This window comes from Echeneis naucrates, chromosome 7, assembly GCF_900963305.1.
Source record: "Echeneis naucrates chromosome 7, fEcheNa1.1, whole genome shotgun sequence".
Classification (NCBI taxonomy): Eukaryota; Metazoa; Chordata; class Actinopteri; order Carangiformes; family Echeneidae; genus Echeneis; species Echeneis naucrates.
In genome coordinates this window covers 12,169,833-12,196,545 of record NC_042517.1, presented here as the reverse complement: position 1 = coordinate 12,196,545, position 26,713 = coordinate 12,169,833, and the positions used below count along the sequence as shown (strand labels likewise).

At 40.1% G+C, this 26,713-nt stretch overlaps 1 protein-coding gene across 1 annotated transcript in view; it reads left to right on the top strand.

Annotated features, from left to right (window-relative positions):
• The window catches only part of cpne5a (copine Va), a 60,824-nt gene that overhangs the window by 6,271 nt on the left and 27,840 nt on the right, over positions 1–26,713 (top strand). Inside the window, exons 2-8 of the mRNA XM_029505434.1 lie at positions 5,523–5,563; positions 6,404–6,450; positions 9,999–10,102; positions 11,160–11,199; positions 12,223–12,237; positions 12,411–12,487; positions 23,515–23,578. Of these exons, the coding sequence (XP_029361294.1) occupies positions 5,523–5,563; positions 6,404–6,450; positions 9,999–10,102; positions 11,160–11,199; positions 12,223–12,237; positions 12,411–12,487; positions 23,515–23,578 (388 nt within the window). The remainder of the gene's footprint in view (positions 1–5,522; positions 5,564–6,403; positions 6,451–9,998; positions 10,103–11,159; positions 11,200–12,222; positions 12,238–12,410; positions 12,488–23,514; positions 23,579–26,713) is intronic.

Here is a 26,713-nt window from a genome sequence, read left to right as displayed (position 1 = left end):
ATCCATTAAGTGCTCGAAAGCCATTCTGAGTCATCTGGCTGTAAGTTCTTTAGTCTAAAAACTCCCATAGCATTCAGTCCTGTCTTTCATGTTATTACGTCCTCAGTCTGAACTCACTGTGACTTCCGCACGCACTAACGGGCTCGCCTCATCTCAGTAGTTTAGTCCACAAACTTGCTGGGCTAATGCTTTTTGTTGAAGACTGCTATAAAAATAAAAAGGGTTGCCCCACACCAAAGTTAGATCATTTTGAAACTGTCACAACACAGCAAACACACACGTGTATCTCCACAGAAGGATAATGATGTAGCATGCGGCCATTATCTTTCTTCCTAACCACACGTCCACTCAGTGACAAAGAGCTTGACTTCAGCGTACAAATACAAAACGGAAGTTGTGATGTGCTTCTTAATTAATGTAGGAAACGTGTCACATGCTCCTCCACAGCATAACTGCAGAAGAAATTGCCTCCACTATTTAATTCTAAGCCAGTTGGTGCGTTTCGTATAAATTGGTGTGCATGTATCACGGTGAATGTGTGTGTGCGTGCATGCGCATCCTGTACCTTTTGAATATGTACAGTGCTAGTTAACGTATGCTAGTTAACGTATGCCGGTTTACTCTTGCTGCCACCTACCTGCTGTGTCTGCTTTCACCTTTCAACGCTCCACATGAAGCTACTACTAATTAAACAGCCTAATTTTTATGTTTCCATCCTGTACTGTATGCTCACCGCCATCTCATCCCTCATTAACATCAATTAGTGTTTCCTTCTTCTTGTGCTTTATCGTGATTGCTATTGAAAGTCAACCCTGCTCCTTCTACTCCACACTTGACTAACTCCACACTGAGTTTATTTTCTCCATCTCTGTTCAATGATTAGTTGCTGTCATCTAAAAGCCCAGATAACTTGGATATGCTTCACTAAAACTGATTTGTCCCCATTATCAATACAAAGTGAATCCTATTGCTACTTTGTGAAGTACACAGGTAATGTGTGGCTGTAAATTTATTAGCAACCTTATTTTATAACAGCCATATAGTGTCAGTGTTTGCATATCTCTCACAAAAAAACAACAACAACAAAAAAAAAACTACTCAGAAAAGCTGGGCTGTCACAGTGCAATTAGCAGTGATATTATTCCCAGGTTGGACATTAGTTACACACCAGAAGTCAGCCTTAAACTGAGTCATAGCATATGTGAATTCCCATCTATTATACTATCAGAAGAGCAGCTTTATGTGTGCGATTCTGTCGCTGACCATGAGACGGCCACCCTGGGAGTGCTCTGCTGCGGGTATTGTCGACCTGGAGAAACACCAGGTTGGACAGAAAGTGAATCCTTAAACAGATGGAGGAGGAGAAGACACCTGGTGTCATCACAGTGAAGGTCAGCAGATGGGTCTGTCGCTAATCAAGGCAGCAGATTGCACATTGAGCTTATTGGGAGTGGCGCTGTTTTGAGATCCAGACAACGACAATGCTACTCTGTCTTATCATCTGTCACTATCCAGGGATTGAGTCATGCAGTAGAGACACAGATCATATCTACTTGTGAAATGTAGTAATGTAGAAATGTTTTGTCTCAGTTCCAGCAATTTGACATGTGATCTTTATATAATGTTACCTGCACAATATACAGTATGCCACTTTAATGAGTTACTAAAAAGCTCCAAGGAAAACAGCATATTTCATTTGGAAAAAAGGAATCACGTATCTTTGTGAAGGGCCACCTGACCTCTGCAGCACCATATATATCTTCTGCTTCATTCTCTGACCTAACGACCCCTGAGAGGCAGCTTAAGGTTATTTTAAACATAAAGAAGACCTAGTGACCCTTTTGGAGTGTGAGTGGAAAGAAAATGGCTGTCTTCAGTCAAATTAGAGAGGGCCGTAGGGCAGGAGGGAGCAGATTCGAAAATGCAAACCATCCTTCATTTTCTGCTGGCAGACATGCCCCATTGTTTCTAATGTAATACAAAGACTTTCCTTCCTCTAACCTGGTCAGCGACTAACTTCCAATCCTTTGTCGTGTCCTTTGAAGAACCAATGAGGCAGCAGCTCATGCCGGAATTGGCCAGCCGTCTTCAAGACAATTTAAAACCGTTCTCAACTGAACTGGATGCTATTTCTCCAAGGTGCCAATTATGATTTCGACAACTTGAGGAAAGCAGAGGGGAATTAAGGGGTGGCTAGCAATAGGAAGTGCAGGCGCAGGAATTAATTCCCACATTTCTCAGTTTAATAATTAACCAGGTGGACAAAGGAGCTGCTAAAATATCTGCAGGAATCTGACCGAGAGGGAGCGCATTGTCGTAATATATTCCTTTAAATCAAGTTTAGAGGTCAAGTTTCTTTCATACTTTCTCTGTAATGGAAATATTTTGTTAGTATTTCAGCCAAATAAGACACATTTACACAACCACGATGGATTTCTCTATTTGACTGCAGGACACATTCCTCAGCTGAGTAATATTCCTGTGACTTCCTTATTAATGCATCCATGCATAACCAATTACTACAAGATCAATGTACAAATTATCAAGCAAACAAATGTTACATTGTTAGCTTTAATATAATTTATCCATGTTAAACTCATTTTTCGTGTTTCTTTTTCTAAAATGTAATTGAATTTATTTCTTGTAGTTTTGTTTGTTCTCCATCTAATAATACACTCAAGGATCCAAGTGATTAAAAAAAAATAAACAAGTAAATACTGCTGAAAAGAACGGATTATTGCTATTGCACTCAGAGATTTAATGAATTGCATGAGATCAAGAAGAATAATAATTTTGCTAGGGAATTTTAGATTCTACTAATGATCACAAAAGTGTATCAAGGTTTGATATGTGAAATGTGGTGCAGACGACAGGGAGCGTGATGTAATTATTTTTGTCCTACTTTCAATGAGCTTCATCAACATCGATAAACTTTAGAGATAATTATCTTCTCTTATCCCTCTGAGGTTTGTAGGGAGAGGGAGTTATCTTGTAGGCAGCGTGACTCCATTGAAGGCAGACAGATGGTCTTAATACCCTTCCTGTGGCACCGATTTGTGTCTTCCGTCCATGTAGATGTGAGAAGACGGATTCGTATGTATCGGTTGATGCTCGCCATTTCTTTTTGGAGGTTGAGCAACTGAAATGAAGCCTCGTTTCTGAAGGGACATTGAAAAGTGAAACAGGATGTTGTGTTTCGATTTTTTTTTTTCCACATGGCGCGCTCTCCTCCACAGTGAGAGGGCTAGGGAGATGGACAAGCTAATTGTCTGAGGCTAATGGGCGCCAGACACTAACAGGTGGATACAAAGAGGCAGTTAGTCATGGTTGGCTTAGTTAACTCCAATGATAATTACACTGACAATGTTCCAACTGTAGTCGGGTCAGCCTAAGGCTAATATGCAAGGAAGCTGCATCTATTATTCCCCCACGTATCCATGTGACAGAATATTTTGTATCCAGGAATGTACAATTACATTTATATGAATGATGTCTGATTGCTTGGATTCAGTCAAGAAATCTCATCTGTATTCATTCATATCAAGCTGTCCCCTAAAGCGACGAGGGTTGCTCTGACTTGCATACAAGTTATTTATTGACGCTGCTCAAAACCAAAAATTGGAAACGGGACATATTTATAGGATTTTGAATTATACTGATGTACTAATGAGATTGCCGTGGCCACCTGATAAATGTCTCTCATGTGAAATGGTGACAGTGAATGATGGTGTTGCTGTTCTTTTGTATTAAAGGTATTTGTTTTTTGTGAAAAGCTGCAAGAATTAAAGGGAACGGCACGGGAACTGTCAGAGCTTCTGCCTGCCTTCTGAAAAAAAAAAAAAAAACAAACAAACAAAAAGAAAAAACAACTCATAATCCAATCTCCAAGAGGCAAAAAATAAAGAAGCTTTAAATAGTATTCATATTGATTGCAGATCTTACCTTGAATGAGTCAATCAGTGAGATTCTGGCTGCTTGAAAAGGTGCTGAATGATGATCAGTGTCACAGGGAACTGGATAGCTCCTCCAAGGAGAGCAAGGTTGTGCGTTTATATGAGGATTTAGACTGCTGTGGGTCCTGACATGCAGTAGTAGCCTTTTCAGTTTGATTGTGGTTCACACTGTGACAGACTGAATGGGAACTGAATGAGTTGGGACTTGTATAACTCCTCTGCTGCATGGGAACTAGATCAGAGTGAAATTCAACAATATGGCAGACATAACGCGTGCTCTGGCCTCCAGCAACTCTCGGATGCTGCCACGGATGCTAAATGAGCCTTCGGCTGTAACTTGGCCCGCAGATGCATACTGATGGAGCCGTTCGATGCATTGATGGTACCATGTTGCTGTCAGTGTTTGAAATAAATCCTCATACAGTATGAAGCGTGGAAATGGATTGCCGCTTTCTGCCCTGAGACCCAAACAAAAACAGCCAGACTCCACCTTCATGCTACCATACCACAGAACTATGACCGAGTTTTGTGTTAAATGTCACACTTTTCATTGTGTTGTTACGGAAGTGTGAAGAGGATTGGAATACTCCAGGGCAGCTCATTCATTCCCATAACAACCACGCACTTATTTTCACGCTTACACATTAGAATTATGCGCAATTTTTGTTTGTAAATTTTCCCTCATAATATCACAGGGCCTATTTTTCTTTAACCAGCACCACACTCATTTTACAGTAACACAAAACCTCAAATTCCTTATATAATCTCACATTTCTGTAAATCCAATCATCAATCGATTTAATATTGAAGGTCTGCATCGAGTCCTTCTCTAGTACAGGTTGACTTTGAATACACAGAAATGATGTATTGATAAGGTTTGAGAGTTTAAATTGAATTTCTTCGTGAATGCAGTTGTTTCTTCTGTACTTCTTGTTTTGGGAGAAAAACTCTCTCCACTATAATCATGTGACCAATAGTTTTGATTCTCGACCACAACTGTACAAATGTGGCTTTGTCTTACAGTCAGATCGCCTCATTTTAAAATTAATAATTGGGAACACTGTCTTGAACGGAAAAGTCTGGCATGCGCTTGCCATCATTTTCCATCTTTTGGATATGTATTTTTTTTTCCATTTTTATTTGTTACTGTTGAAAATGTTTTTTTTTTGTTATGAGAATCAGTGTGGAGGGTTGTATTACCTGTTTTCAAAAGCGGTATTCATGCTTTCCACTGGCGCCTGGCTCTGTGTCCTGTGTGTCCTCTCACTGATTTTTTTTTTTTTTTTTTTTTTTTTTTTTTAATGTGCTTATTGTTCCACTCACAAGGTAAAACCCAAGGACAATGTGTTTTATGTGAAGTTTAGGATGGTAAAGACTTGCTGTGTATTTATGTGGCAGCTCTGCTTATGGGATTTCTGAAACGAAACTGCGTATGACATAATTCATATATGCATATAAATGAAGACAACTCTTCCTGATATTATATATCAGTCTTTAAGTTCTGTGAAATTTATTTGACTATCCTGGCATGTGCTTGCATCTAATTTTAATCTTTTTCTTCTCTTACAGAAACCTCTTGGATCGAGACACTTTCACCAAATCAGACCCATGTAAGTATTTTTTTTTTTTTCTTTTTTCCCAAGGTTAACTACAGTTTAGTTCTTCCTTGTTTGAAATTGGGTCCGCTGACACATCTGCCTTTGCAAAGGTTTACTTTTTTATTTTTGCTGAGCTTAACTTTGATTCAGTTTACTCTGCTATTTCAAAGTGTTCCTTCAATAACTGCATATCATTTGCACAGTAATGTGACAACCTTTCCTCTCTGAGAGCTACAGAAAGTACCTTAATGCATGCCGAGTACAAAAGGCAGCTTTTGAATACAAATGGATATGTTTTTTGGGAGACACATAGGGAAGTGCCATGGAGGCATTTCTTTCTTTGATGGCCATTGCAGAATGGAGAAGGAAAGGGGCATTTAATTTAATAAGCAGGAGGTTAAAGCGAATTGTGTACAAAAGATACTTGGAAAATATTACATCTCTCTGGGTTTGTTTTTTCCATGAAGATGAACTTTGGGTTATATGACAGGTCACATAGCATTTGTCCGCCTCTGCTTCATTTAAAGTAGCAATGTCAAATTGGAATCAGCATAATCCCACTGTTAAGAAACTTTGTTTTCACTGCATGGCTTCAATTGTGCTCCAGGAGACTGTGATCTCTCTACAGAACGGTGAATTTGATGCAGTGCAGCATCGTCGAGCTCAGCACTTGATTATACTGTCAGGGTGTGGCAGGATAATTAATGATGAATGTTGTCAAAAGGGGGAATAAAACAAACACTATGTGCAGTATTTGAAGAAGTGGGTTGCTTGATTGAGTTGGTTTTGTGACAATGTATTCATTTGCTCTCCCTTTCAATCTCTCCCTACACCCCCGGCTGTCTGTCTCAGTGGTTGTCTTGTACACCCAAGGCGTGGAGACCAAACAGTGGAGAGAGGTAAGCCATCACTCAGTCAGCTGTTCTCCTCTATTTACAGCTTCACACACACACACACACACACACACACACACACACACCTCCGCCCACTCTCAAGGTAAATGCTGTAAGTGCCAATCATTTGCGATTGATTGACCCTGTGACTATCTAAGTGCTATTCAGCAGTGTTAGCTATGACTGATCGGGTGATTAGGGTGACAGCTACACGTATCAATAAATATTTGCCTCTGCATCATAGTCCCCTCTGGCTTTGAGCCACTGGGCCTTAATTAGGCGTGAGAGGCAGATAACATTGAGAAAGGCAGATTACACTAAAAGAGAGGGTCCTTCTGGGATTATTATTTGTCCCCTTAATCTGAAAGAATAGGCAGGCTAAGAAATGACAATTTAATTGACATCTCAATGGGGAATATTTTACTTTTTGGTCTGAAGCAACCACCCATTCTCTGTCAGCATGAAACACTTTTCTATAACAAAAAACCAGTCAAGCTACAAATTAAGACACAAAAGTAACAACACAATCCATATTGTGCATGCTTCCTAATGGGAATATACATACTTTGCAGGTTCATAATATTCTCTTTTTGCAGTAGCACTTAAATCCTTTTTGATTGATACTTATGGACTTATCTAAAAGCTTGGTGTCACAATCGATATTCAACTCACAGAGGGAAGTTTTCAGTGACTGTTTACTCATTGAGGGTGATTTAAATCAAGTTTTAGTTAATAATATAGATTTCCAGTTAAAGGAGGACAATTGGAGAAATGGGCTGATTTGCTTTCTTGCTGAGTGGTGAATAATGAAATTTATATCTTTAATATTTGGATTGTAAATCAGCAGTCAGGAGACCATTAGCTTGCTTATAAGCACAGTATCTGAAATAGCTGACCTTGCTCTGAAGTTAATTGATTAGTTTAATATGTACATTCAGGTCCATAAATATTTAGACATTACATTGCTGCTCTATTTCATCTATACTTAAGCCAAAGTGTCAAAACACCAAACACTGGTTTCATGTAGCTTATGTGCCATCTCTGTTGGTTATCTGGTTATCCAGTGACTGTGGAGTGGTATTTAATCTCATTATTGGTAAAAGAGAGTGATAAACTGTATTTCCCAACTTCTGCTTCAATTACAACAACAAAGTGAAGATGGGCCCAGACGTCAAATAAATGATCCTCACAAAGATAGAGCAAAACTAACAGTCATCTTGAAATTTGACCACTTCCAGTTTTCATTTTATGTTCATTTTATTTTAATCTCTGTATTGTACTTACTGTATGTGTGTGTCTGTGTGTGCGTTCCTGATAGTTGTTTCTTCTAAATAAATTTCCCAGCATGGACAACGAAGACGGCTGATTGATTTAGAGAGAGATTAGTTTGATGTATCACTGATGAACTGATCTGCTGATAACTGAGTGAGCTGAGTGTTTCATCACTTAACTTAAATGAAAATCTTCTTGCAGCTTTAAGCACTTGGAGAAAACAATACTTGAGCTTGTTGTCTGATTGTAATGTTTGCTCACATGTCTTCCAAGGGCAGTCAGCTGGCTCTGACTCACTGAACAACGACTAAATCTTGGTGCTGGTGCAATGCACTGATTTTTCTTTTTGTAAGCCAGAGAGTAATTTTACTGATCAACATGCAAATGTTCTCAGGCGTCGAGTGTGACGTGCATGGGAGAAAAGCCTCCTACACCTGTCACCTCTGGCTACACTGCCCCGTCTTAAGCTTACAAACTGTGGGTGCGGCTTGAGTGTGTCTTCCTGGAAAAGATGAGGACAGCTGGGTCAAGCTCTCTATTGATAAAGCCAAGGGTCTCTGTTGCCCCAGCTCTTGTCAAGAAAATAGTTTTTATTCTTTCCAGGGGAGATACGGTCGGTCAGAGGAACTTTCGCTGTCTGTTATCCAGTTAGAAACTGCAGATGAATTGCTCACATTATGGATAAAGTGTGTTTCAATTCCCTGCGGGTGTCATGACCAGCTTCTCTTTAGACCTCTGCCCTGTAACAAATGTTTTTTTTTATCACCACCTATGATTGAATATAAAAGCCGCAGCTCCAGCCCATCTTTCTGTTTCCACATGGCTTTTAAGTCCTAATCTCCAATCCCCTTGTCTGTAATTACTCCCAGTGCTTGTCAGGTTTTCCTCCATCTACTGCTTTCACTCAGCTGGGAGTTTGACACTATAAAACCTTCCTAAATTCAAGCAAAACCAGGTCTGCCACGTCGAGTTAAAGTCCTAGACGCTAATCTTTCATTCAGATGAATTTTCTGACATTCCAGCTCCAAATTAATTCTAGTTAGGGTTGTTGAAGGGGAACAATTGATCACTGCCAGTGCTCAGATATCCCCTTACCTCATTTTTTTTTCTGTTGACAGTTAATTGTACTGCTTTTGCAACTCTGGCTTTTCAGGCTGACTGTGTATTTGCCAAGGTAGGAATAATATGTGGAGTGGGAGATCTGTTATTTCATCAGGTGGCTCTTCTTTGTTCTGGTGCTGATTCATCTTCCTTTGTTAAGTTTGGCCTGAGACCAAAGCAAATACGATATTCCCTCTTGCTTCTCTTTTGGTCAGTGGAGACTTCAACTTCTCTGCATCTGTGTGAAAAAGAGGTGGGGTCGCACAGTGTCAAAGACTCGGCCCAGGTTTATTTTTGATGGCAGGTTTACTCTCATAACATGCAATGTTTGGCACAATCCAGCTTTATCATCTTTGCATTTGCATAGGTGTCAATTTGCTAAATTCTCCAGGTGTAACCTCACTCTGCGTCACCCTCCTGTTAGCTCTCACTTTGCCTCACTTTGTTTTACTCACAAAAGTGTGAGGCTGTAATCCCGTAGATACACTTTATTATATTATTAATTCACTGTCAGTTTATGGAAACACGTTGCACTGGAGGATTTCTTTAATTTTTGCAGCTGAACATCAGTGTGCTGATTTTGAAATATTCATTTTGTATGTATTTTGTATGTGTGGTGTTGCAGTAGGTGCGACACTTTCCATGTCAGCTGATTTGTTTATCAGCACATCACATTGTCAGAAGGTCTCGCTCTGTAACACTGACAAATCCTTTTTGGGCGTCTCTGTTGGCAAGTTTCCATTTTTCTCTTAACACCAGGGAAAAGCAGAAGATTTGCCATCCTGTGTGTCTCGTGTGTAGACACAAAATGACAGTTTCTTTGCATTTGTCCTTACCTCCATCCGTTTGCTTTGAAGGGGCTCTGGGAACAGCACTGACGCAACTGTGTTGATTAATGAAATGAGTGTAATTGGTCTCATTAAAGTGCTTTCCTCGGGCTTACTCAGAAGACGTGGAGAAGAAGAGCTGACACTGTGATCATTGACTTGTCTTAATCAAATCAAAGTTTATCTGAGGCCATGAATTCACACGGCTGTCAGCAGCAGATATAAGGGGAGGGGTGAGCTATGTAGAGCACTACATTTAGTTCCTGAGTGACTGTATGATGTGTTTCCTCAAAGATCTCTTCTCTCATCTTGCCCCCCTCTCCTGCCTCTCCTCCTCTCCTCGTTCTGATTTAGTTTGGCAGAACAGAGGTGATAGACAACACACTAAATCCAGACTTTGTAAGGAAGTACATCCTGGACTACTTCTTTGAGGAGAAGCAGAACCTGCGCTTTGACGTGTGAGTTTTTTTTTTGTTTGATCTGGTCTCTGAGGACAGACACGCACCTCGGTGCGCCGCCCCATCTAACCCATGCCTCCACTTTCTTCTTCTGAATCCACCACAAGCTTAACATCTTCTGCACTCAATCTGCTTCTTACCCCATCTATCTCTTCATCCCTCCTGTCTCTCTTTCACTCTCTGAATCACCTCCCCTCTCCCTTCCCTGGCTCTCACCCAAGGAATTATTCATTGGTAGAATCTTTCTATATTGGTGCACAATCAGTGTAAGGATGATAAATATTTCATTTTAGTTTATGTTTCATCTTTACTCTCCCTCCTGCTAAAGAAAACAAACTTCTTAAATCAAGTCCCATAAAACTCAGAGACCCCTGTCTTCCCACAATTCACATACAGCTGCCTTTCTCTTGAAAAGGCCAGAGTAGTGACAGGGTCATTTAGGTGCAGTTTCATTTTAAAATCTCAGAGAGGAGAGTCGGGATCATTTTATCCTCTCCCCTGGAACACAAGTAGAGCTGATGTGTTTCCAAAATCTGTTCTCTTATCTTCCCTTCAAGCACAAAGTCCCTGGTGAACCAGGATGTACCCAGAACTGCACTGCCGGTCTCAAAGGGTTTTTAGGCACTTAATGAATTCAAGAGGAGGACTCACAGTATACGTCTGTGGAGCAGGAGAGGAGGGAGTGCATCCCCTCACACTTAGTAGGACTCATTTACATATCTCTTTTATCACTGAGGTGTGAGCCAGGGATAACTGGGGTTTAATTACTTCAACATGACGTTTGACTGGCAGATGCTCAAAACTTTCTACGCATCAGTAAATGGTTTCACTGAGCTCCCATAAGTGTAGCACTGAAATTACATTCAGGAATTATAGATTGACTTCCTTAATTAACGGTCACATTTATTGCTTACATTTTGGTTCCTCAATGACCTGGTGAGGGGCAGAAAAACGCCACAGCCTCTGTCCTCTCATTAGAGTTCATGGTAATGTGTGTGGCTGTTTCTTGTTTTGCCCACATCTTTGCCTCCGTGACATTTGATCTCTGTGATTTCAGGTATGACATTGACTCTAAAAGTCCAGATCTGGCAAAGCATGTAAGTGTTTTGTTTAGTTTTTAGTTTTTTTGTTTATTTTCTGGGTCAGGATCTAAACTCGACATTCTGCCCTTGCGTTAGTTTGAATTGTTCTCAGTGCACGTCTCTAATATTTAGGTTCTGTGCAAACCAAAGTTTGAATTGCTCAAATATATTTTGAAATAATGAGTGAATTATGTTTCACTGACCAAAAAAAAATATATATTTTTCTTTGCTTACTTCTTTTACTTTACCATCTGCCTCAGTTTGTAAAATTAAGCACTTCATTCCCCCGGAGCCAAGATGATTAAAATTTCAATGGCATCTGGCATACCCTCATCACATTTTTTCTTTTAAATGATAATTGAAATATGGCACATCATTTTCAAAGCTTTTCTACGCATTTCCCTGTGTGCTCCTCTGTTGTTTGCAATTTAGATTTAAATTTCCCAGACAGCATATAAACACTGCATCTACACTACCAGTCAAAAGTTTGGACACACTTTCTCATTCAAATGAATAGGAAAATGTGTCCAAACTTTTGACTGGTAGTGTATTTTAAAACGGAAATGCAAACTAAAATGGAAAGGGACTGTGGTATTACAGAACAAACATTTGGGTAAACAGGTGAATGTATGTTAATGTCTTTGTTCATGCTGAAAGCCTTGCCCAATAAACTTCTGCTCATTGTACAAAGGCATATTATGAATATATTTGCAGCGCTTGGTTTGCAAACTACCAAAATTTTGGCCCATTGTCCGTGCTTTTATTGTTGTGTGTTCACACGGTGCTGCATTCTCTGGAAATTAGTGTGGAACCTTTGCTTTTTCTTCTCTTGCATGCTTTCACATTCTGCTTCCCTTCGTCTGAGCCGCTGTGACTCCTAACCCTCTCGCTTTTCTCATTCTGCACTTTCACATATCCACTTTTTCTTTTCCTTCTTGCACATGGTTGATGACAGTCTGGTATTTGAGTGGTGTGCTTTTTGTTCCATGATATGCTCTGCCTGGTCTCTCTTTTCCTCCTCCTTCTCCACCCTGGAAGCCAACCGACTTTAACGTACGTGTCTGCTTCAGATGTCCTAATTTTAAGCGTACAATGTTTATAATGATGCTGAACTCCTCACCTAGTCTCCTTCTCACTCCTGTAATCCATTTCAATCCGCTTCATCTTTTTTCCCGACCTGCATCTGTCTCTCTCTCCATCCCACTTCATGCTACCCTAAATGGCAGGACTTCCTGGGACAGGTCCACTGTACACTGGGAGAGATTGTGGGCTCACCTGCCAGCCGCCTGGAGAAACCTTTGTGGTAAGTGCTCATCTCTCTGTAGACACATTTTTCCCCGTTACATGGCAGGAGTAAGGGCTGTTTAGAACTTAGCATAGGATTTTACTCACATTATCTACTCAACGAGATAAGTGGAACATTTTAAACCTTGCAAATCCAACTTTTTAGATATCATGAGAAAATTAAACCTCAGTGCCACCTCTCAGCCCATTTAAATGTGACATGGCTCTCCTGCAGGATTTCACACATTTCAACAAAGATGAGGCCGGGATGAATATGTATCAACCTGGAGGCATTGGTGTCATGCAATATGCTGCAAGATTAGACTTGTGTGCTTGGAGCAGTGCTGAGTAATTGAACACGACAGAGAGCTTCCTCATTACAATGACTGTTATTAAGGAGGCAATCTAGCAGGGAGAGTATTTGCAAGTCAGACTTGATGGAGGAAAGTATTGATTCTGCATTTTCGCTGGGGCAAATTCATCGCTGTTGAGACTTCAGTGATACAACACCAAGTTCAGCCGCATTATAGGGTGATGGTTATTATAATACGGTTGTCAGTTCGCCCCACAGTTTACAAAGTGATGAAATGAGCCCTTATGAAAACATTTACTTGTCTTGCTATTAACAGTGCCAACATTTTTAATCTCAGGGAGTAACATTTCAGAACCAGGACAAATGTTTATTTATTGAATAATTTTTTGTAATGGTGATGACACTCTCGTAGCACTTCAGTTTATTAAGCCTGTTGTTGGGGAAAGAGTGAGTGCTTCTGAGCCTTTTTTTTTTTTTTTTTTTTTCCCCCTTTGGTCCAAACTCCCCCCCCCCCCCCCTTTGGTCCAAACTTCCCCCCCCCCCCCCCCTTTGGTCCAAACTTCCCCTTGGAGTCACAAATGAAATGATTTGTTACTTTCATGGTCAAAGATCAAAGGTCAAACGTCACTGTCACTTCACAAAACATGCTTCAGTCATAACTCAAGAATAATCAGACTAATTATGACAATTTCTCACTGATGGTTAAAATTATTTGATGACATCATATCTAAAAGGTCAAGGTGAACTTCAATTTCACCTAATGACAACGTAGCATCTTGTCTGCACATTGGTCATCACTGTCTGAAGTCTAATCTGTCATATGAGACGAGACAGACGGACGTGAAGTGTGGCTTCACTGATTTGTGGAGGCAAACAGGTGCCAAGTTGTGATTCTAGCTGAATAGCTCAACAGTATCAACAGTATCCATGGAGCTCCCACCGAGCTATAGACGATGGCTCAGAGGCTGTTTTGCATCCTGATGTGATGGTGCTTCTCTGGACCGCAGCTTTGAGAAATGGCTGCGACAGGGACTGGGGAAAACTGTTAGCCATGCTTAAACAAGCTCTCCCAAGGCGCACTGCATCCAATAACCTGCTTAAGAAGCACATCAGCACCCCTCTCTCCTATTTTTCACACTTCATCTCTCATTTATTCTCTCACCTTCAATCCACCAGATCCTTTTTTTCCGAGCTTGGCCCTCTTTCTCCCCATTGGGATTTCTATTTTTATTATTATTATTATTTTGTTTATTACCCAATTTCCCAAAACTCACACTTACTGTGCTGTAAATCATGTTGTGTCTGCTTGATAAAGACAGAAAACATTATTTTTGTGTTTCTGCCTTCAAAAATCTATTTGACAGTGCAAACTATCTGTTTATGAATCTCTAATTTTAGAAACAATTTTAAATGCCACACTGAATTCACTTCCTGCAATTTTAACATGATATAAACTATAGTAACTACGCACCTAATCTAAAGTCTTCATCATATCAAGGGCTTCCTTGTACGCAAAGTGTGAAGCGTGCATGCACACATATACCAATGCCCTTTCCCTTGATATGGGCATAACCATAACCTGAATCTTGCACACAATAATTTACTGCAATCATTTCTGATTTTTGCACATACTGCGCACATGGGGACAAGCATAATCTTCTGTAATCACTCCTGAGCAGATTTCTAAAGACTTATTTTTCTTGGGGAATAATAACAGGTCAGGTAGGATGTATGGCTTTTCCTGTGTGACTTCATTAGGATGGAAACGCGTGCCAGTGGAAGAGCTATATGAAAGCTGTGAAACATAGAACTGAATCAGCGGTACAAATCCTCCCTGTTTATAATATGGTTTAATTAGAGCCATATATCAAAGTTGTTGGTAACTGAGGAAATGCAAAGCAGGATTTTTGGCTGATGTAGGTGAATAACATCTCTTACTGAAAAACGTGTTAGTATGCAGCTCTCATTGCCATGCGTATGTGGGAAGGAATTATTATGCATGTATAGGTAAAATGATAATAGCATTCATTATACTAAATGGCAGTAACCTTTTTTGTTGATATGGTGAATTATTCTACACACTACAGCCTACGAATGTATCACGACATTAGTATGTTAAACCCATTAGCCAACTGTGACTGCCCTCGGCTGTATGATTGAAGTGGGAAACAAACTGGAAGCGAAACCATAGTGACTGTTGTGGGTGTGCTGGCTGCACCCATAGGAACCAGCGAAGGAAACACATCCACAGAAATAATGTTGTAACTCGCATCAAAGACTCACCTGAACTCTATTCTACCTGTTGGTAACTGTCACCAAAAGGAATCATTTTGTATTATAGGCTCTGCCTGTAGAGTGGTAGCTGAGTAGTAGGAAGTAAAAAAAAAAAAATAATAATAATAATAATTAAACAATAGGAAGGTCCTGTGTGCAATTTCAAAAATGCTTCATGTGTCTTCACTTCTTATGCTGCTCAAGAGATGAACCTGTTCGAGTTAAATGCAAACACTGCAAGACTGTCCATAGATCTTAATGTAATATTAATAATATGCTTTTGGTTCTATTATCTGTGTGGCGTTGTGCGTTTCTGTGTTTTCTCCAAGCTTTCACCAAAAACTGCTGTAGTGTGTCTTTGCTGCTCAAGAGATTTTCCACTATTAGAACTTCAACGTCAAAGGCTAAACAGTAATTTGATTTAAGTGAGTCCACGGGGTGAAATTCAAAAATGAAATGAGAAAACAACTGATGAAAGTGTAGTTAAGTGGATTTCATATATACTCTCAAATTCTCAGTTGGCTTGATAAAGTTATAATTTCATCAAAACTTTGAAAAGCTATTGCTCTAAGTCATTTGTTTTTCTGGTGCGGGAACTTATGGCTAAAGATGTTCAGTGGCCAATGTGCGTTCTGCTGCAAATTATTACCAATAAATAAATTTTCTGGCCTTTTTTTCTGCTGCTCCAGTCATTAAAATGGCCGACATCGATGAAGCAGCAGCCTTGAGGGTAAAGTAAACAAAAACTCAGTCTCGCACAGTTGATGCTGACCAGAACAGTTGCCTGGTCAGTCTGTCATGTTGAACACTGTGACGGAATCAATCAGCAGTGAATTTTGAAGATTGTGATCGAGATGCTGGCAGGTGCACATATTACATGAACAGAGATGATGAATGATAATTATTTTTACATAGAAAATAGTTTCTTCTTTCATCAAATGAACTGCACTTTAATTCATCTCTTCCTTAACAAGTCACACTCTGAAAACGAGATTGCAAGAAATGTAATCTTTTTTTTTTTTTTTTTTTTTTTTAAACTATCAAAGATTTTAAATATTCTATTTGCGCCCTCAAGCTCTCATTGCTGTTGTGTTGCCACTGAGGATCACACAGAATTTCAAAATTTGTCTGTGCTAATTTTTCTCCATAGAGCATCTAAGTCCCTCATTAAGTTTCAACAGATGATAAAAACACGTGTAAAACAGAAGTGCAATAAAAACAGTGAAATGTTTGATATTATTCATCTTGAGAGATACTGATTGAATTCTGCGGTTAATTGAGGTGTAGCTTCTGAGGTTGTCATATTTGTGGACATTTTTTTCTTTTGTACTTTACTTCCACTTTTGCTGTTGTGGTTTTGTCTTCGGAAACACTAAAGGGGATTTAACTTTTACATCCGCTCCACATACACTGTTATGTCGGACAAACTCTGTTTGTGGAAAACGTTTAGCAAGTGCATGGGACTGTTTTTGTTGCTCTTGGCCGCGTAGATCTTTCTCTCTTGCCGTCTTTATTTATAAAAACAGAATTTGTGGGATCTATTAGATATCACAGAGCATAGTTGGATGTTAGTTTGGATGTGAAGTGCATGTGTGTACATGCATCACGTGCATCTACATTCACTTTTTATCCCTTCGATTTCTTGCTGGACTGTAATTTGGGACTTGGGAGTACTGAGAAGACTAAGGGCGTAACTTTGAGTTGGACATTGGGGGGGATGAGATTTCCAGAGATTTCCACCTGAGGATACTGAGACCTCTGTCAGATACACTGCCCCTTCATACTGTTTTGTGTTCATGTTTTGTTTTTTGTTTTTTGTTTTTTTCAGTCTGGAAGCTTTGAATATGTGATCATGTGATCAACTGTAATCAATACTGAGACTATTACTATTTATGGATCCAGTTCTTTACTACTAGTAGTATTTTCAATACTTTCTGGAGGAATAAAAGAAAACTTGATGAAATTAAGAACATAAACTGTTTAATAAATCTGACTGTGTTGCCCCCCCAATGTCCACTCTCTGCTGTAACCATGGCGACAAAGTCGCCTGTTAACCTGGTAGCGAATTTTGCTAACTGGCCGGCTAGCATGACAGCTAACACACAGGAAAGCAGAAAGTGGGACCAACTTTGGTTCAGCTGACTGATTATTCGACTTGGGTTAGGGTTAGGGTTAAATCAACAATTGAAATGTATGGGAAAAGACCAGATATATCTTTTATAGTGTAATTCCACCAACATATCACAGAGCTGTAAACAGCAGTTGTTTGACCCATAAGTTCACTCAGAAGGAACTGAAGCAGCATCTTGTCTTCAGCAACTAAGTGCTTCAAAGGTCGTTGGCTAAAACACTTGTGCTGCCTAATGAGAGAAGTTAATATTTTAGTTGAAACTGAATTACTGACCGATTAAAGAATCACTGTGGGTAAAGAGGGGGAAGCATGCACAGCGTTTCTCTGCCTTTCTCTAAGTGTTTTTCTGTTACTTAACAGACAGATGAGGTGTTTTAGGTGGGTTACAGTAATCAGCACTATCTGCTTTGAGACCTCATGCACAATTAGAGCATTCTGCTGCCTTGCTAAATTCCTCTTTGGACTACAAGGCTGAGCACAAACAAGGGTCCCTCTTTAATAATGTGTATTCTTGTTTAGGTGTGGAAAACTTCAACTGTGCTGAATGCACAAAAACTGTTTTAGCCCAATGAAACAGAGCTTACCCAAACTAAGGTCCCACTTTGGTTGTGTACAAAGAAAAACAACAAATCTTTTTGCAGAACAGCTCTTGTAGCAAACATATAATAATATTAATAATAATAATATATATATATTTGCTCTGTTCATGACTCCTCAAGGACTTTGATTTGACACACAGTCTAAAAATCTTCCCATTCCTCTGCTCTGAAAAGAATGGCTGTCGAAGGTCTGTGGATAATATTGTAATAGATTTTTTTGCTTTGCACTCGTAATGGCCTCAGGTGCAGAAGCAGGCAAGGGCAAGTGGACATGTTTAAACAGCAGATAAGCTCAGCTGATTTGTTTTGCACTCAGCAGACACTTTTCATTCCTGTCATTGCCAAAGGCTGTAATCTGCAGGAAAGGTGAGAGAGCATCCTTAAAGAGTGTGAATGAGCTCTCTGCTGCCCCACACTACCTCTCCCTCGTTATTAATCTATTCAGCCACTCAAAGTGATCAGTTGGCATGCAATATGCAATCTATAGTCTGCAGAAACCAGCACAGAGGAGGTCAGGGTGTCCCGCTGTAGCATGATGTGAATTCCATTATTCATTCCAGAGCACCAGGTATGAGGGAATGGAGGGCGAAGGGCACTATAGCTTCTCAACACCATGTGGATAAAAAGACGAGGATTGGCTTTGATTCCATGTCATGGCTCTCCGGAGGCAAAGCGGGATAAAATCACCTCATATGTGTAATAATAAAGAGAGCTGGGCATTTTGTGTGGCCCCCAGTTGGAGAAGGATGCTCTGTTCTTGCCAAGGGGGAAATTGAAATGTTTTTCTTCTTGGTTGGAGATAAAACAAGGAAGGAAGAGGAATTCACTGTTAAGACTGAGTATTTTGTGTCTCCAAATAGACAGAGAAAGTTTCTTTTTGAAAGTTATCCCCTCTCTCTGCCAAAACAAACACTTCTGAGTTTGCAGGTGGTTGATGAATGCCTCATTTATTTAAATAAATCATACATTGTCAGTATGATTAAACTGTGTGCTGTAATTTAAGTAATCAAAATGTCAACAACAATCTTGCTACATAATTGTAAAATCAAATTCACTCATAATTGGATAGTATTTTCTGTTTATTGTTTACAGTTAGGGTTTATACTGTACAAGAGCAAAACAGAATTCACAACAGGACTTATTGAGGTTGTGATAACGGGTGCCATGGATTAATGGGATACTTGAGGTATTGAGCCATATAACAACTAATACAACGTGCAAAAGAAAAAGAAAATAGGATTTTATGTAGGTGACAATATAGTCTCATAAAACTGTTTCCTCATGTGCTTGTTTTGTATATCCATTTGGTGTTTTGTTTATTGTTTTTTTTTTTTTTTTTTCTCCCCTCCATGTTTTTTTGCCACATTCACTGCCTTCACGCTGATCCTAACAAAGCTTCAAAGGATTTGGCCCAGGTTTAGCCTGTAGCTACCTGTTTTAAACACAAACACCAGTTATTGCAGCACCAATAGGAAGTAGTTCTCTTCTCCTCCCTGAGAGCTACAGTAGGTATTCTGGTGTCCTTTTGAATAAGGTGGTGTACTTTTCATGCTTTTTTTTTTTTTTTAATCCTAGTGAGGTGAGGGATTATGGGTGTTTATCGGTGTATGAAGATCAAGGGGATTAAGGGTATAATCCCATTTGAACCCACATAAGTGTTTTGGCAGGCTTGTCTAATTCAACAATGATGTGCCTCCTGCCTTGAATGTTTACTGTGACACAAATCCAGATCATTTTATCAACCCCCCCCCCCCCCCCCCCCCACACTCTGCCGAATCAACTCCAACCAGTCAGATTTGTTCACTTACTCCAATTGAACTGGACAATCTTTGTGAAATCATTCATGTGTGCAGTAAAAATATGCTTGCACCCCATCTTCAAAAATAATACATAATTTGCTTCTCCTCACACATTGTAAACAAAGAACAAAAACACTATTACTCAACACTGGAGTCATTTTGCCTCATAGGGAAGTAACTCGAACCGAGTAAGTAACTCAAAGGTTTTCTTCTTCCTGGGCTCTCATTCATATTGTCAAGCAGATAACCCTCCCCCACTCACATATGCGTGCCACGTTGCGGCATTGTTAAATATCAAGACCATTCCTCACTCTAATGACCTAATGTGAACAGCATCAACAATTGCCCCCCCAACAGACATTATTCTGACAAACCTCCATCCACCCACTTCCACACTGGTTGGGTAATCAAGAATGCAGGATGTTGTGAATCACCATTTTACAACAGCAACCGTCTCTAAATGGGAAATTATATAGGCCATACATTGAGCTTGAATTTCCTAAATATCAAATGTAATGCAGAATTATATTCAGTGCTTATTATGTGCAGGAAAAGGTGACAGGAATGTGCTCTCCCTTCTCAAAGGATACTCATTGGTATTCTGTGGAGCAGGAATATTTAAACTTTGGCCAAGTAATTGTAGTGATGCTGAAATATGCTGCTTGATCTCTTTCCATTCATTTGATCAAACAGAGGATCTGTCAAGACAGCCATGGTCAATTTTCTCTCAGGGTGAGCTAAGAGCATGACATCCTCCTTCTCTCCACTCATTTCTAGAAAATTGGAGCCACAATAGTACAAGCCCCCATCTCACTTCTGTCTGTACTTGTTTATCTTCCTTGTGAAGTTCTGTTTGGTCCACTTGGCTTTTGATCCTCTGGTTTGCCACAAGCATGATCGCAATTTGAATGTCAAGGCGACGTCCGCCGAGGTTTTTACAGGCTTCATCAATACACATCAGAGAGTGGCATTAGGTCAGGGCCATATGACACAGTATCTGTTGAAGCCTGTAAGTGACTGTATGGATTACAGAGAATTGTGAACAGTGTTAAGGATCATAGCTACTCAGCTTGTGGCTGGAGCAGTTACTACTCATTCACTTTGCTGAGATGGTGAACGCTTTAATGTCTCTTTTATATTACAGTTATTAATTGCAAAGACAAAAGCCATGTACAAAAACATAGTTTTTTCCACATAAGACCTCCTCGATGTCTAGGCTTGACTCCCACTGACTTGTTCTTTACTGCAGTATTTGCATTTGCTGTAATACTAATTTGGAAGCCTAAAATTTATGTTGTTCTTTATGTTTACGTTATGCGATTGACAGCCAAATAGCTAATTCATCACTCAACCATATTTGTTGAGTCTATAAAGGAGCCAGTGTGATCCTTTTTAAATAATCTGCTGCTTTGTGACTGATTCCCGTTATTCATTAGACAAAGCAGAGAGGGACCTGCTAGGAAATGTAAGGATTCATCTTTAGAATATAAATATTGTTAGGTAGGTTGCTAATGTATGTATCATTATCCAGTAATTTAGAAATGTGAAAATTAGGAAGCTGTGGTAAATGTCAGCATCTGCTAATATTAGCCAAATGGCAGCTAATTGAAATGGGCCAATCTCTTGTTAATAATGAATTTAATTATCAATTCATGTATCAAAAAAAAAAAAAAAAAGGAACATCCAGGAATAATTTGGTTTCAATCTCTGTGTTTTTCTTTACATAAATATATCATTGATCACATTTTTTCGCACCATTCTCAACACATAGTAATGAAGGTTGTTGACTTAATTTCTGGTTATAATGACCTAACTTGTCCCAACTAAGCCACCTACATTACAGAAGGCACCTGTACATAATTGTGATGGGATGATGTGGACGACCGAACCACAGCTCATGAGTCGGGGTTGAATTAGTTGGGGATTTGCTGTTCTCACAAACATCTTGATGTTGTTTGACAGTCGTAATGTGAATATTCGAATGGTGAAACTGCAGCAGAATCAGTTGAGACAAATGACACATATTTTTACGAGCAACTGATTAAAGTCAGCTTCTTGCAACAGACTGTAGGTTTGTTCAGATAGTGCAGGAAGGAGGACTGTGAATGCATATTTCACATAATTTCATCATCAAAGCCTTCTTCCACCGAGGAAGCATCAATGAGTGTGTCAGGCAAACATGTACTCTTCATGCAGGACCATTCATTTTGCCAGCAGTGGTGTGTCAGTACTGAAGCTGTTAGAGCAAGTGGAGCAATGAAAAGGAACTTCAGTGCCACAGAGAAATGACCGAAAGCTAAGTAGTCACTAGTCACTGTCACAGAAAATGCCAACCTCAGTAATGCCTTCTTAATTTAAAAGGCCATTGCCCTTTCGCTACCTGCCGTCGTCTCAGCAGCGGATCAGAGCAGGGTGGTGCCTCTTAATGTATCAGAACGACTATCTCATTTCATAGTTTTAATGGTGTATTGGTCCTTATCGTCTTTTTGGTGACATCTTTTTTTTGGGTTATATGGTGTCAAAAGTTTACTGGCTTAATTTTCAGCGGTTTACTGGCTTCCTGAGGTATCATCAAACCGCACGGTGGTGACACCGAGCAAAACATCAATAATTCAAGGACAGTTAATTCACCTTGAGATTGGTTTCCATGGTGCACGAAGATAGAGCCTGAGAATGAAGTGATCTTACTCTCTGAGAGTGCGATGGCTTTGTTTTACTTCTTGGTTCACTGAAGTCTGAAGCTGTGGTAAATGTCTTGCTGATGAAGATACAACAGCTTGGATGGTTTTCGCCGTTGGATTTATAGTAAGGTATTGATCAAAGCTGATTGGATGCAGTTTCTCTTATGCAGCATTACTCTGTACGTAACTGCCTGCTAAACCCGAGAGTTCAGTAAAGGTTAATGGAAACACCCTACTGTATCCCCAACACCTCCTGCACAAGCAGATGAGAAAAAGACAACCACAATCTGTCTCTTAATAGGTTCTCTGGTATATCCAGCGCTGTAAATTCAGACAATGCTGGTTTATACTTTAAATTATTTATGTCGATGATGCTCCTGCTGCTTGGAGTATCACATCCAGTTACTGCCAGTCAGATGAATTTGAAAAGGATCAAAAGCCAGTCTTACCTTCTAATGACTGAAGCCACAGCAGGACTTTCCTGTAATTTCTTTCTTGATCCAGAAGGATGACATGGTTGTCAGCAACTGGAGAGATACTGTACAAGATAATTGGAGAGGAGATAAAGTGTCTTGCCTGGTGTTAAGAGGAACGGGGGGCTCACACTGTCAGTGGATACTGAAAGTCGGTGAGATTTAATATCAAAAAAGATGGAGCCAAATAACATTTAGTGCAACCTCTGGAGGAAGGTTATCTCTATTTTTGTTCATGCCATGGGGTGAGGAGTCTGAGGAGATGATGCTTAGAAACAACAGAGTTGCAGCAAAGCTCTCTTGTGCTACAGTATGATGCATCTTGATCTTCTGCCTGAGCAAGAATCGGTGGTAACAACAGCAGACTTGCAAAGCTTCAAAGTCCTGTGGCAAGTTCTGTGCTTTAGCGCCCTTATTCCACTTTGCAATGAATATTTTAAATACTTGAGGCATATATCTATATTCATTCATTCTTTCATTCATCTTCTACTGCTTTTTTCGTTTTCGGGTTATGGGCGGTGCTGGAGCCATTCCCAGCTCACGTCGGCCGAGGGCGGCGTCACTCTGGACAGGTCGCCAGTCCATCACAGGGCCGACTCACTCACACTCAGACCTACTGACAATGTTAGAGTAACTCACCTCCAGCAGCCCAGCAGTATTGCAAAATGCTGCACAGTCCACACAAACCTTCAAAATTATCATGTGGATCTTCAAGGTTGAAGAGTGAAGATTTTATTTGTTTAAAAGAGTGAATTGTATCTTCTCTGTTTCCACAGTGGGATACCTGGAAAGAAATGTGGGACCATTATTTTGTCTGCTGAGGAGCTGGGAAACTGCAGAGTAAGTCCAAAGAGTATCATTTTAATAAGCTTCCTATGATGACATTTGAATAATAGTAAAATAAGCGTTTTTCGATGTTCAGTGTTCTTATTTGAAACTGACCCTTTAACAGTTCATTAGGGTTTAATTGAACATATTCATAGCATACGATTATGGCATGTCATCGGGAAATTGTGTGTAACGCTCTTTGGTAATGGTGTAAGTTGTGTGAGGCACACAATGCATGCTTACAGTGAAATGGGTTGTTTAATATCTCTAACTTCAGTAAGATCTGTTGTATCACAACTGTCCCCCGTTTGGTGTTTTCTTGTTGATGATGGACATTAAACGGAGAAGGTGCTGTGAAAAACAATTTCCCCAAGGGGACAATAAAGTCTGTGTCTATGTCTAAGTCTTAAACCAGTGGGATATGCTATATTTCTATGCAATTGTGTTTGTCATTTGTGTACATAGTGAATGTGCTATGAGTGTGAATGGCTATTTAATGAGCCTGCATTTATTCCAATCACTGAAGAGGCATTTCCTCCTATGTTTGGTGTGTTAATCCGTGTGTCTGCTCTAATAACCTGCGTCCACTATTGCCCATTGGCTTTCTCTCCACACTGCTAAATGAAGATAGTAAATAATCACATTATACTGCTGCCAGTGGAGCATGAGAGAGCAGCAAGACTTATTGGCCTGAACAACTGGCCTCCCTCAGAGGCTATAAAGCCATTGAGCCGAAACTGCTGTGTAAATGTTTTATGATGTCCTCATACATACAAACATCTAATGTTCCAAAGCTCTGTAGTTTCCTGACTTGCCCCTGCTTTAACAGTAATTGTATCTTACCTTGGTTTCTTATTTAAGTTTCGCTAACAGCAGGATATATTTAAAGTCCTAAACAGCTGACGAAAATTCTCCTGTTAGAGACAGACAGATAGAGCCTGCCAATAATAAAACTGCCATGAGAACCGTTACTGATTTGGTTCTGCTGGATTGAAGAGTCAGTGCTCGCACTTATCAAGGGGCTGCTGTGAGTCATCAGGTGCACTGAATCTGCGATGATAGGGGTTAGCATTGTCAGTGCAAAGCGCCACTTCAACAAGCCATTTTGTAATATAAATGCAAATGATCAGTACTGTTGCAAGTGACCATTTCTCCAAGACTCAATTAGAGACTTGACATGTCACCTGACACCTTTCTTGTTTGCACACAGTTTGGCCCTGAACGGAAATAACTGGTTTGAGTAAAGAGGAAGAGATGAAATGAAATGAAAGGAATGCCATATTTTAGTTTAAGGCACTACAATTCATTTGTCAGTACAATTCCCATACCTGTGAATTATAGCAGTTTGGAGTCAGTACCATCCATCTGGATGGTGTTTATTCTGTAATCCACATGCGACCAATAAATGGAGGCGGCAGAGTTGCTGCTTCGCCAAAGGAAAACACTAAAACTCTTGTTTGGGGAGAGTGAAAGCAGCAGAATGGAAATCGACTTGGGAAGTTCTGCAGGGACTGTTGAACGAGAGGCAGGCCAGGTGTCATTAGACAGAGCAGCAGCCTCTGCACCGATCAAAGGCTTCCTCTTGGCTGTCGTTATCTCTGGCACATAAGACATGCTGTGCAGCGGCTGGGTTCCTTCCAGATCCTCCTCGCACTCCAACCACAGCTCTGGCTGATTTAAATCCAAGTAAACTACACTATAATTTGCAGGCTATGACAGCAGTAAACTACACAGAGGTTCATTACCATATAGGAACAAGGCCTGCATTGTTTTCACCTTGTGCAACTTGGTCCAGGAGGCACCTAATGCTGCAGGAACCGGCACAGGGGTGGTGCTGGGAAGACAAATCTGTCACTGTGATAGAATCACAACTATGCAAGACAAAGGAGTCACAAATCTTTTTCTAGTTGTATAGCTGAACCCAAATTAAAATGGGTGTAAGAATGGATCCCTTCTCTTCTCAGACCCTCAGTTAGGGCTGAACAGCAGTACAGTACACTCACCATTAAGTTATGCGAAGCCCAGTTACTGCTGACATTTTGAGTTGCATGATGTCTTTATCATAAGAGTTATAAAATAGGGCCTATTTATTTGACTGTTTATATTAACGTTTTTATTTCTCTTCATTCAATCCTTTTTTTTTTTTTTTCATATAAACTATTCAACAACAATAACAAAAATCCTTCACGTGTGACTTACAATCAAATTAGAGACACGAATGAATGGAGGGATCCCTGAAGCATATCAAGGCATAATGTAAATTTGTGATCCATTTAATCTCCTGCTCATGATTCATTTGGTGATTAACTACAATTCTTCAACACAACACTTCTTTAACATGAATACAAGTATTGCCTGTCGCCTCCTATTCCTTTGAAAGAGCAGACCCACTTTCTGTAAGTGACAGTCTGCTCTGCTACTTTTACCCCATACAGCGATATCTTGCTGGAGCAGAGAAATGGGAGGAAGAAAGAAAGATGCAGGCTGTGCTCAGTATTCCCCCGTCGCTCTTAAACCTCGGTGGCTGAAATTAATGTTCTGCCTTTTTCCCCACTTAATGAGGGAACAGAGCAAGGCACCAAAGTGGGTTTGTGTTATCTGTGCCTAATGACGGCTTAAGGCGCTGTGTTGCCATGATAGTGTAATTGTAGAGGCTGTGTCAGGGCTAAGCAGGACAGTTATTGGATGGTTCTATTTTTACAGACTTAAGGAACTGACCGCAGCAAACTCCTCTTAAATGATGGGATGCTTCTGGCTTCCCTTGCCATGGTCACATCCACATAAGGTGAGATGTTAGATCCAAAACGGTTGTCAAATGGAGATCCTTTAGGCAGCGCTTCAACTAGCAAAGATAGAAAGATGGCTGAGGGAACATCTGTCCATGTCTTCTCTGTTCAGAGATACGGATTAGCTGTTACACAGATGGAGGATGTGCGCTGTGCGAAAGGCAAAGAACAAAAGATATTCTGTCACTTTCTCTGTCTTATTTTTTTCGGAGTGATTGTTTTATATGTAAACAAAACTGAATTTGCAGCATAGCCATGGTCTGTAACTTATGTGCTTGGAGATGACAGTTATAACAACCAGTGAAAAGCAGCAGCTTGGATGTGGCTGTAGCTTAGTGTGTGGTGTCACATTTCAGTCACC